Source organism: Nematostella vectensis, chromosome 4 (genome assembly GCF_932526225.1).
Source record: "Nematostella vectensis chromosome 4, jaNemVect1.1, whole genome shotgun sequence".
NCBI lineage: Eukaryota > Metazoa > Cnidaria > Anthozoa > Actiniaria > Edwardsiidae > Nematostella > Nematostella vectensis.
The window spans coordinates 5,600,066-5,612,514 of NC_064037.1; the positions used below are offsets into that span (position 1 = coordinate 5,600,066).

Consider the following 12,449-nt stretch of genomic DNA (forward strand, 5'->3'; position numbering starts at 1 on the left):
CTGATCCTAGGAAACGCCGTGACACCTATATAGTACAAGAATGTGGGGAAGTTGATTGCCCCTACTTATGAGCCCCTGACACTCCCTAAATGAAATTAATAATTTTAATAAAATTTAGGATTTTTAGCTCACTAATTTTTAAACTTGCCCTATCCCTTCCTAAAAGAAACATGGTTTAGCTTCTTTAAATGAAAAGTTCAGACTCTTTTTTCTCATTGCTGCTTTTTGAGAGGCAGGGGAAATAAAAAAATCTTAGGTTATGAATACTTCCGGTTTAAAGCATGAGGCCGGATGCTGGCTTAGCATGATATCGAGGCTGTAAACGTAAACTGTCAACTGCGCCTGCGCATTACTGCCAAATAAAATGCGAGTTGAAGTCTTTTTTGTACTTTCTGAAAATGGCTGTTTAGTCATCAAGGGCTCGGGTAGAAACATCAAAATTTCAGCCTTATAAACGCCATAACCACTCAAAATACCGGCCTAACAACTACTAAACATAACAGTGGGAAGGCTCCGTAAGATTTCCACCTCGTTAAGAGGAAAATGGAAGTTGAGGAGCCTAGCAAAAACGTCGGCTCTGTTCATGCACGAGGGAAATCAGAGAAGAAAGACAGCAATGGCGGTGAGAAACCTTTCTCAAAAGGTAATGTGGAAGACATAAAACAATACAAATACCTTCAGTGAAAGTCTCTCGAACTTGTTTTCCAACAACAAGATAGTGCGTAGCTCAGCTCTTTTTATTAACCGATATTTTAGATATCTGAAATTAGTTCTCGTATCATGTCCCAAAAATAGTCCGTCCGTTTTATGTCACAGCCTTTTCGAATTTTGTATTTCTTGTGTTTACTTTACTTATTCGAAGAAAATGAGGAAGTACCAAGTGCCATTGGGACTGAAGAAAAAACGGCAAAGGACAGTCTTGGAGACGGAGAGAGTGAACCAGAAGCCACACGTGTGATGTACTCGAAGGTTTGTGAAGTGAACAACCTGTGCTATAAAAGTCTATTTTTATTTTTATCGTTATGTATGAACACCCAACAAGAGATTTTACAAGTAGACGTTTTGTAAAATTTGTTTTCAATTTTTAATTTTATTTTTAGGATGAGCTTGTTGCTTTGAAAGAAAGTCCCAGTTGTCGTGCTTGGCCAAGTATCTTGTCTGAGGAGTTTGTTAGGTATTATTATTATTCTAGTTCATAACTAAATAACAATGTTAGTGCCATTAGTATTAGCAGTTGCAAACTATCAGTCATGAAAATTACAGAAGGAAAACTACTTTTAATACAATCATGAACTTGTCCAGGAAGTCTATTCAAACACATTTTGAGAAGAAAATTTGACAACTAGGTTAACGTTGACTTTTTGATACAATGAAACCCTCTACCTGAAATTTAGTGTTGCTTTGAGTGACCATGGGCGTAGCTACCTGCATACATATAAGACATCCCATTATTAAGCCCCTATTTCTTGTAAAAGCAAAAAAATCAGGCCTCTTAATCCCTGACATCCTGGAGCTGCTTTCTATATGACACACATTTGTGAGCAGCCTAATTTGGACATGTCAGATATTTTCCCCTTTGGACCTGTTGATTTGGTCCTTCATACAGGGCTTGGGGTCAAATAATGAAATGTCCTAGTATGTCATGGCATTAATTAGCTGCACCAATATAAAATGTAGTCAGTCTGTAATTTAGATATTGTCTCATATTAGTTGCACTACTTTACATAAAGTAAACTTTACACAAGGCTTTACATTGTATTCTCCCTATGAATCAGCTGTTCAAGGATTATTAAAATCTGAGAGGGTATTTTTCAGGCCATCTTCAGTCTTCTTGGACATGGTAGAATATTGAGTAAACCACGGCCCCTGGTAGACCCTTTAAGAAAGCTGATCCACATAGTTTAATGTGATTTATGAGATAAGACTGGTATTTTGTGTCCTAGAAATGGTATCTGGGACCCTGAGATTTGGCACCAGTCAAGCCTTAGCGAGAAAAGATGTGCATCTCCTGTGGATGACATAAGAAGGCAAATGTAAGTGTCTAAGGTGTTAATGGAGAGGTCTCCCTTGCAAACACATTGCATTTGTTTTCATTTAAATGCTGTTAACTTGAACCCTCAAGGTAAAAAAACAAACAGTTTGAGTTGGGTGTTAGTTTGTGTTATTCTAGTAGAATTGACTGAAAATTAGTAATTGTAGTCAGTTTGCATTTGCGGGGAGTTCAGCTCATCCAAGTTAAAGTAATTGGGGTTCCACTGGCCTTTAAAAGCTTTGGCTTCAGAAGTAGGAACCTTTCCAGGAGTTGTTCATTCAAGCTAACCCATGCTAGACATGTTGCCAGCATTTGTGTTTATACCATTTATCTTAGAAGTTGTGCCACCCTGAAAAGACAGGATTATTTTCTTGGTTTAATAATAACAAAACCTGTTATATGCGAGATGATTTAAAGATTTGAAAATTTCAACGATTTAATTGTTTATTTTATTTGTTAACGCAAAATTTTCCATTGTTTTTTAGCATGCCCTTTGGGAATGTATGACCCGCTAATCAACCAGTGCGAGAGCACTGTGGCTGTATAATCAATACTCTTATACATTATAAGAAGATCAATCTTAGTTCTACTATATACAGGGCTTCTGGGATTACGCGCTTGTGCAGAAGCGTGTAAGTTGGCTTTTTCCGCGTAATCAACAAATTTCCGCGTAATCCAGCGTAATTGGGCTAAATTTTGAAAGACAAAACATTTAATTGCACAGCTGTGTTCTTTTAGGGTTCTTACCTCTATTTCTCGTAAAAAAAAAGAGATATTCTTTGTAAGAGCGAAGGCCTAGGACTAATAATAAAATACCTTTTTTAATTGGCTGGTGGCTAATAGCCAATGAAAACTTGCCTAAGATATTTTCACGCAAAAAAATAACCTTTTCAAGTTATTTTGTGCTTTTCTTCGGTACAAAATGTAGTTTGGGCGTAACAGTTGATATTCCGTGTAATTTAGCGCATAATGTAGTAAAGAATCCCGCAAAAATTTTTATTTTTTAAGAAAAATGTATTGCAAAATCACCGTAATTTAGCGCGTAAAGATTGATTTTCTGCATAATTTTGCACATAATTTAGCAAAGAATCCTACGTTATTTTAAGTTTTTTTTCCGCGTAATTCCAGAAGCCCTGTATATAGTGATCTTTAAAGAGAAAAGTCCTTGTTCAGCATTTGGATTTGGAGGAAATGTGATTTATTGCCTCTAAATTTGTGTTTTTAAGACAGTGAGATATTCGAAACTTTTAGGAATAAAACCATGTCAAGAAGATTATTTCTGACCCTCACCAAATTTGATACTTTAGGCTGGAAGATGGAATAGTTCTTAGCCCACAGCGTCAGAGTTTTGGTCAAGGCTGCCATGTGCCACAAAGCGCACCTGATCGAGCAGCACTGACGGAAAGACCCAAGAGTATGCTGACAAGGACACTGGACAGGGAGCCGAGAGATGGTCGCAGCAGACTAACTGGGCGTGTTGGTAGAGGGGGCAGGACAACAGAGTACAGAGAGAGGGAGAGACCACCATTAAGAGAACGGAACAGGGTATGATGGAACAAAGTAGCTAAATCCATCCTGGAATGACAAACATGTGATATTTCAAACAAGCAGCTTGGTCTGCGCTCCAGCTAGAGGTTTTTGAAAATCATGTTTCTTGCTTATTCCAAGTTTAAAACAATATTTCCCAGGATAGGAGGTAGGGGGTATTCATAAATAGGCTGAAATATTGTATTCCTACTGTAAGTAGGCAGAAGGTTTTGATAAATGGCTTTTTGTTTATCTTAATGCCCATCCTATTCACTTTTATTTCTCTCATACTTACTACTAGTAAAGTTGTCACATCTGCAGCAGCCTGTTAACTCATAGTGCTCTTGTTTCCTGGGTCGCAGAGCTCAGATGTTAGACAGTCCAGCCCATGGGAGAGGGGACTGGGTGAAAGAAAAACAGGAAGGGAGGACAATAGAAAAGGTAGGCAATCAAGTGATGAGAAGGGATACCATATTTAAGCCGCATTGTCGCCAGTTTACTTCCGGAGGTCCGACAGAAACCTCAACCATTAAAAGACAAAAGAATCTATTAAAAATCAGAGTTATTTAACAAGCCATCCTCTCTAAATTATCAATCACATCCTCAAAGAAACTTCCAATATTTTTCGTGTTTTCGTTAAAAACCATCATTGGGACAATGTGACTTTAAACCTAGACACAAAATTTCATTGAAATAATCTGTCTGGTTGTGTTGCGCACAAGCTCAGATAAAAATAAGATATAGATACATAGTTTATTTGTACAGCTTTTATTATAGAAAATTGAGTATTGTGCGTAATAGTGATTGGTAGAGGACCGTTAGAATACTATGCACTTACTATGGATTTATTGTCTTGCTTTTGTTGAGTTTAGACCGAAGGAGAGATGTTGAAGAAGAACCAGAGTGGCTAAACTACGAACCAGATTCATCAGAAATAGTGGAACTAAAAGGTTTTGATGATGACATGTTCCCCGAGAGACAAAGAAAAGGTACACTAACAATAGAGACTATGCATTCTAAATACAGTATATTGTATCTATCAGTCTTTCTGGATAACATATGTATATAATGCCCAAGGAACTGATTTTATAGCATGGAATGCAAGCAATACCATTATTGCTGGCAAAATCCTGGTGAGATGCTGGCTTAGCAATGCCTGTGTTTGAACAACATGTTGTTTTAGCAGAGGTTCTATTTTAGGCTATTGTGGTGAAATGTACAACATCGACAAGGTTGTGCCTAATAACTGTGCCACATCTAAATATTGCAGTATTACATGGCCTATGCTGATGCTTTTGCCATTTTAGGAAAGCGCAAAACCATCCTAGATGAGCTGGTTACAGCAGGGAATGACTTGAAGTCATTTTCAGGTGTTTCAAAACAAACACCAGAACCTGTAGGAGATAAGACAAAGGATGACAAAGGCTTTGATCTCGACCAATTCTTCATGACTGACACAGTAGTGCAGTTTTCTGGCATGGTAAGCAGTCCGGCCCCTATTAAGTTGCCACCCTCTATCCAATGGTTACTTCTTAAAGTATATATGCTCTAAGATCAGGGAGTTGTAGTCACCACGTTGAAGCGGGTCGCACCCTATTAAGTTGCCACCCTCTATCCAATGGTTACTTCTTAAAGTATATATGCTCTAAGATCAGGGAGATGTAGTCGCCACGTTGAAGCGGGTCGCACAGACCGCTTTTCTAAATTTGCTTCCGTTAAATACGCTAAATATGTGTTGTGAATTATATTTTAGTAATCGCTGACTCTACCCGCAATTCAGTCTATTCATGTACTGCAATCGGTTGAATTAAACAAACATTATTATTATTATTATTATTATTATAATTATAGTGATATTATTATATTATTATATCACTTACTAAATTGATCATATCATCTTTATATACTGTTTGTGATAGAATAATGTAGAGTTTGAATTTCTGACTCGTTTTCAGCAATTTGGGCTAAATAAGAAAAGCTCTAATGAGCAGTCAATCTCTATTAAAGCCGCATTGTCACCAGTTTACTTCCGGAGGTCCGACGGAAACCTCAACCGTTAAAAGACAAAAGAATCTATTAAAATCCGAGATATTTAACAGGCCATCCGCTCTGAATTATCAATCACATCCTCAAGAAACTTTCAATATTTTGAAATGTTTTTCCTGTTTTCCGTTAAAAATCATTGGAGATTGTTACATAATCGACCGGAATAAACTGGTGACAATGTGACCTAAAGCAGTCACTTGGCTTATTATTAGCTTGCTTGCCCTCTTTTGTCACTAAGAGTTATTTTAAAATATTTCCTTTGTTTTTAGGCTGATCAGCAAAATGCCAGCCGGTTTAGCCAGTTCTTTGGTGTTCATGGCAGTGGAAGTCACAATGGAAGCCGACGTTCCTCAACAGCTGAAGAATTGATGGAGTACTCGGGTAATGTTTTTGTTATCTGAAATGAAATGTAAAAAGGTGAAGACTTTTGGAGATCAAGATGAGACTTTGCAACTCCTCCCCTTGCCCCTAAAAAGGTCAAAACAAATACATATCCAATGTTTTGCATTGTTGTCAGCTTCAGCAAGTTGTTTAAAATATTTAAATGAAACTGCCAAGAATAAAGAGCAGAAAGATATAACCGTGAAGATATTGTCTGCATGTTGCTGAGTCTTTTTGTTACAGGAATCTGAATTTTTAAGCAAAATTGGGAGGGTTGGGCACTTTGATTTCAAGTGAAATTCAAGTTACAAATTAGAGTTTTAAAGATTCATTCATCCAGGAAATAGATATCATAACACTAAGATAAAGTTTACAGCATCACTCACTAAAGCCCAAAATGTTCTCTACTTGCTGTAAACTTGACCCTATTTAGCAGTCACCACCATACAGACACTTGGTGAAAGATTTTTCCTCTGACTTGAATATTTTATTTATAGCTTGTCCATTATAAACACAGAGACAACAGGGGATCATATGATCATTTTTTTGCCAGGGTATCATAATAATTTGTCTAGAATAAAAATTCATCAAAGTTAAAATATGTTTGTTTTTAGGACTGTCCATTGGTAGTCCCGTCACCTCTCATACAGCTTCACCCACTCAGCCTTTTGTATTTGTGCCAATCAAACCTGTGGATGCCTCCACGGACCCCGTGTCACTTGAGGAAATGCTGGAGAAGACTAGAATTGATGTCAAGCCCCTCTTGGAGAATGTTCTCTCCTCTGAGAAGGATGACAATGCAAGGGTGAAAGGTGAACAATGCTAACACCTTTATTTTGTTGATCACACAATAACAGCGTTTTGTCGTTTGGGAGTGTGGAAATATTAGAATATTAGAGTAACCAATGTCTAAGCTCTTCTCACTGGATGAATGTTTTTCAGATATAAATAATATAGGGCAGTCAAATATTTCACTCTTGAAAATTGTTTGCAGTTCTTGTCCAAGTAGCCTTTGTTATATTGTGATAAAGTTTGTTTACTCACTAAATATAACCTACAGAAGTTAATTTTTAGTTGAAGGCAGAATCAAAGATATAAGATTTATAGTCCAAATAACACATAACCAGGCATAGTCTTTTTTAACAAACGGGAAAAACAGCCACTTTTTTTATCTGTTGTGCCCTAGTGACTTTTGTCTTTGCTAGGTCCATGTCGATTGGAAGATTTAGAACAACAAGTTTTGTCCAAAAAAGAGAAACAGTTAAAGAAAGAACCTGCAGATACAGTAGAAGACAAGCCACCAAGTTCTCAGGAAAGTACTGGCCAGGACATGGCTGCTTTTTTCAAGCTTGTGGAGACAATGAAATCCTCAGGCCATCTTCCTGAGAAACCCCAGCCTGTTGTAAGTGCACCCTGTCTGAGTGGGATAATTATAGATAATTATACTCCTGTGCAAAATTATTGTTAAATAAGAGATATATGGTATAGGAAATGAAAATTAGGCAACAATCAGATAATTTCAAAATGCTATATTTTTATTGTGCTTTTTTTTTAAAATTGCAATCATAAGTTAGTATAATTTGCTAATTATGCATACTTGTTTTATGTCCAGATCCCGGGTCTTCCTAGCAAGTACCTACCACGCCCACCATCCCCCAAGCTTAGCAAATCTCCTTCACCCCTTCAGAAACTTCGCAGGTCACCATCACCAGCCGAGATGGTGCAGCAACTGATGATGCAGACTCAGATGCAGCCGCGACGACCACCATCACCGGCGCAAGTAGTTCCTCAGCTAGATGGCTCTCAATCCCCATTTGAGATCCTGCACAAGTCCATTGGTAGGAAGGCTTCAAACTACCAATGCTGTGATATCTATATAGGGAAAAATTTACATACTAGGCAACCCTGGTCCACAGAAATAAGTTTGTTTTTGTTGCAAAACTGTATGCAGATGCTCTGGAACTTTTAATTACAAAAATAGATCATGGATCATTTTTGAGTTTCTGGTAAAGCTTTTTATTCATTTATTTATTTTCTGGTTTTGCTATTTATTAGAGTGGTTTACAAAACCCATAAATTACGATTTAGTTTATTTAGTGCTAATACACTGTAATGTCATTGTTCTCTTTTGTTCTGGCTTGGCTATTACACTTTAACAATTACATCTTGTTGCAGGGGATTTTGAAAATCACTCTATACTTGTTTTTTTATTTATTCTATTGCATTTAGTGGTCTCAAGGGCAAGGTGTAACAGATTGTGTTACATAACAAATTTAAACTCAGGTCATGGAGTATGAATTGAAATTTGCAATTATACAGCACACCACTATAACTTATGACTTAGGACTCTGTTGATTTATTTCTTAGGCCCATAGCTTGCGTCTTCTTTTCAGAAATATAGCTGACCTTTAAAATGTTTAATTCCAGTGATGTCTCCTCATGATCTGCTGCCAGTATCCATGCACAGACAAACACCATCCCCAGTGAACTACATGCATGCTGACAAAGGACTAAAGCCCCTCCTAGGGCCAGAGGCATTCACCAGCCCAGTACCTAGTCAGAGCTTCATGTCTCCCCGGCCACCGATGGGTAGGCTGCCACCATTTGACCTTGCCATGAACTCCCCACAATCGCATCAAACACCAAGCAAGATGCACATGGGTAAACCACTGGACATGACCAAGACAAAGTCTATTGGAAAAGAGGTGCCGTCCTCATTGAGGGACCTGGGATTCATGCCAACTTCTGTCCTTATGCACATGAAGAAAGATCAGATGACGCCAAAGGGGAAAGATGAGGCAAAGAGTGTAGACCATGTTAATGAGGAAGAAGGAAAATTCATCAACGGAAATGAGACCAGGGAGAGAAATGAGGGGGTAAAGCCAGCAGAAAGGCCTTTGTCGCCTAAGTCACAGCTGCTCAGAGAAATAGCAGCATCCGGACCAATATCAAGAGCTCCTGCCAACGGGCCCGTATCACCACAGCAAACTCGAAACATCCCTCACAATGATGGCTCCCCTCTGCTGAAGCCTACAGCTTTCAGACCTTACCCTGGATCTAGCTATTCTCCAGAAAAATCTGGTAGCCACTCTGAGCCGCAGTCACCAGGAAGGGGCCACCAATCAGGGTCCCCTAATCGCAGACAGCTGCCTCACTCTGCTCCTGTGACACCGCAGAGACATCCACATGGTGAAAACATGATCCACAGGTCACCCCTTGTGGGCAAGTCAAGCACTGAGGAGGTTAGGGGTGATGTCATGGAGAGGGAGATGATGATCCGCGCTAAAGCTGATGAACAGATAAGGAGTGAAATGAAGGCTAGAAGTGCTGCATTTTCAAATGGCCCTTTGCAGGGTAAAGGCGCATACGAGCATGAGAGACTTGTTCAACAGCAGCTTCTACAGCATCGCATGGGGAACAGACAAAATGAGCGTTCCTCTCCTCAGAGACACGAAGAGGGGCAACAACAACTACAAGGTGGTAACCACTCTCCTGGTCAACACCATATGCAGCAGAGAAGAGAGGCCTTACCCGAACAACATCGCCAGGGTAGACCCATCCCAGTCATGCGGCAACACCCTCGGCAGGACTACTCCCCTATGCTGCAGGCCATGCCAGACATGCGTCCAATGCACTCTCCAGACCTCTACCGTCACAGGGCTATGCCTCCAACGCACATGGCAGGGGGGAGAATGTCACCCCAGTCTCTGTTGGGCACCCCCCGAATGCCACCGACGCACACGCCCTTCAACTCACCCATGGTAGGTATTCCTGTGCACCACAAGCAGGGCACCCCCCCAGGCATGATGAGACCTACCATCCACCCTGCGCAATACCTCAGGATGATGCAACATGCAGGGAGAGTCCCTCCCAACGTGCCTATGCAGCCGCCCATGTTTCCAGGTCAGTCCCCACTCATGTATGGACCAGGAATGGGTGGTTATGGTGGCGTGAACCCTGCATTGCTTGGCCAAACGTCCAACTTCCCTGGAGGGCCGAGACCTGCTAATATGCGTGGTCCTCCTCAAGGTAAGTCATTCATCCTTTCCTATGGCACGGATTCCCATTAGAACCTCGCTATCTTAAAAAAGTGGCTCTGCCATGGGTCAGAGAGATGGATTTTGCATCTTCCTACCTACAATTCATTTGGTGTTTCTCATGAATAGGTTTGGTGATCCAAATATGGCCATATGGTTTGGATTGATATTTTGAATTATTTGTTATCAGATGCAAAGCAAAGCAAAGCACAACAAATGAGAGGCGTTATGATTGTTTTGGAAACTAAACGCACAAGTGCATAACGAGACAAATAGCCTACTTGTAGGCTTTGATAGTTTTTCCGGCACGGCCGCCATCTTGGATAACGCGCCCCGCAGAAAGATGGCGCCATGGTATGCGAACTTCGTGTTTTCGGGGTTTTCGTGCCGGAAAAACTACCAAAGCCTACAAGTAGGCTACGAAACAAACGTACAAGTGTATAACAAGAGCTGGTTTCTTGCAGGTGTCATGCTGCAACTTACTGATGCACTTTTATTTAGAATAGGTTCTATTCATTTGTGTAAGACTAGCCCTACTAAAGTAGCATTTTCCTCTGTCTTAATCTGAAATCTACCATCCATCTAATCGCCCCCTTTATCGTTGAACAGTATCTAGCCCGCAGCCCCACTACGGCGAGACCAACAATGCCTCCAACGACAACATCCTCTCTAAGTGGTTCGGGGAAGACGTGCTTCGGGTCAACCCTGTGGCGAAAGCACAAAAACCGCCAGACTTTAGCAAAAAGGTATTATCACTGGAAGAGGTAGAGCGACAACATGCCATGGTAAACACGTGACTCGTGCCGTTAATTAACCAAAAACAACCAATGGGTGAGCGCCATGGACAGCTTGCGCCAGTATGAATTATTTGTCAAGGACTCCGTGTTATTCAGTCGGAACTTGTGTTTGTTGCATCCGCCATTGAGACCGTGTCAAAACAGTGTTGGGAGTTTTGTGTTTAGCGCGTGTCAGTAATGTTATTTTAGTTGTAGTCTCGATGCTTTCTTGGGGATTAGAGGAACTTGGCTGGATCTTCTTCACGTGCATTCGTCAGTATCAAAATCTAACAAAATACTGAAAAAAATTAAGAATGAAAGGGGTGGTGATCATTAAATTTCCAGTGGAATGCATTAATATATGCAACGATTCACGAAACGCCTGTCAACATCGGTCATTGTGTGTGAGGCACAATTTGACATTCTCGTTAAAGTTCGCTTCAACCCTTGAAGCTCTTATCTCAGTCTTAACACCCTTAATACTCGTATACTTTAAATTATAAATTATCTCTGTAGTCAGGCATCCCTTTCCTTCCCACTTGGTCGAGTCGAGAGTCTCTTGTCCCCAAGATAGGTGTGTTATCGCTGTTTTAACATTGCAAATGTTCTTCCGTGATCGTCCCATTAACTGTTATAGAACACTTATTGCATCTTGTAAGATGAGCCATCGAGTCATCTAGTGTAAATAGTCGTACCCTTCAACTGGAGAGAAAGAGTGACGTAAAATAACGGAAGCAAACTACTACAAATTCACCTCCTTCACCATCAAGCCTTTCGCAAAATGACGACCAAGTACAGCATAAACGTTCCCAAAACATGTTGGAATTAGCTATATAGCCATATAGAGAAAATTCGCATAATAAAAGCGTAGTTGTAAGTCGCAAGGATGATCGCTAGAGGGACGTAGTAAATGCCGATTTACTCACTTGTAATAAGGCAACCTAGTAATTTGTCAAGAGAGAAAATCTCCAGTATACAATTAGTGTAAAAAGAAGAAAAAAAACTAAAGAAAAAAAGCCTACTGTACAAAGAAATGGACCAATATGTGAAATGTTTGTATAAAGTGACAATAACATTTCTCTGTGTTTAACTTACTTGAAGGGGTAAAATGGGCACCCTAGAGTTAGTTTGTTATTTACTTGAAAACGGAAATGATTTGTATGTTTTCAGTCTTTACCTCAGTTTTCACAGTTTTCACAGTTTTAAATGGTTGAATTTTCCCTACTAGCAGAGGCCTCTTTTCTCTGTATTTCGCTGGGCTGGAGTTCGCGAGGAAAAGATACCTCTGCCTTCCCTGCTAGCAGAGGCCTCTTTTCTCTGTATTTCGCTGGGCTGGAGTTCGCGAGGAAAAGATATACAGAGAAAAGAGGCCTCTGCTAGCAGGGAAGGTTGAATTGACATGAAAACAACAAAGTCAATAAGAATCTTGGTCCGTTTTAAGGTGAATTCTCGTAATAAGGATTGACCATTTAACTGTTGGAGTAAGGCAGGGCGCGAAGATTTCTATTTAAGTAGGAGTTTTTTCTTCGCGTTAACTATTGTGAAAGTATATATTTTGACATGTTGGGCCCTGGCAACACCCTCAAGAGTTTAATGGTCGGTTCCTAACTAAACAAAGCTATGGTTTCAAACTAGATTTTATCAATTGCA

General features: G+C 39.9%; 1 protein-coding gene across 1 annotated transcript; it reads left to right on the plus strand.

The window, feature by feature from the left end:
• The first annotated feature begins 365 nt into the window (after window positions 1–365).
• LOC5501322 (eukaryotic translation initiation factor 4E transporter) lies at window positions 366–11,874 on the plus strand. Its single transcript, XM_032369647.2, has 14 exons — window positions 366–643; window positions 863–969; window positions 1,101–1,174; window positions 1,944–2,033; window positions 3,340–3,577; window positions 3,922–4,000; window positions 4,432–4,548; window positions 4,867–5,039; window positions 5,875–5,986; window positions 6,601–6,798; window positions 7,192–7,388; window positions 7,599–7,824; window positions 8,414–10,015; window positions 10,633–11,874. Exons 1-14 carry the CDS (start codon window positions 544–546, stop codon window positions 10,818–10,820), a joined length of 3,501 nt encoding a protein of 1,166 aa, XP_032225538.2. The 5' UTR covers window positions 366–543; the 3' UTR covers window positions 10,821–11,874.
• The last annotated feature ends 575 nt before the right edge of the window (window positions 11,875–12,449 follow it).

What these genes read in the sequence shown, in the direction of transcription:
- LOC5501322 (XM_032369647.2), top strand. Translation starts at nt 544, where the DNA reads ATGGAAGTTGAGGAGCCTAGCAAAAACGTCGGCTCTGTTCATGCACGA. An exon ending in TAGTGCAGTTTTCTGGCATG is followed by an intron (nt 5,040 to 5,874) that starts GTAAGCAGTCCG and finishes CTTTGTTTTTAG; the next exon opens with GCTGATCAGCAAAATGCCAG. An exon ending in TATGCGTGGTCCTCCTCAAG is followed by an intron (nt 10,016 to 10,632) that starts GTAAGTCATTCA and finishes ATCGTTGAACAG; the next exon opens with TATCTAGCCCGCAGCCCCAC.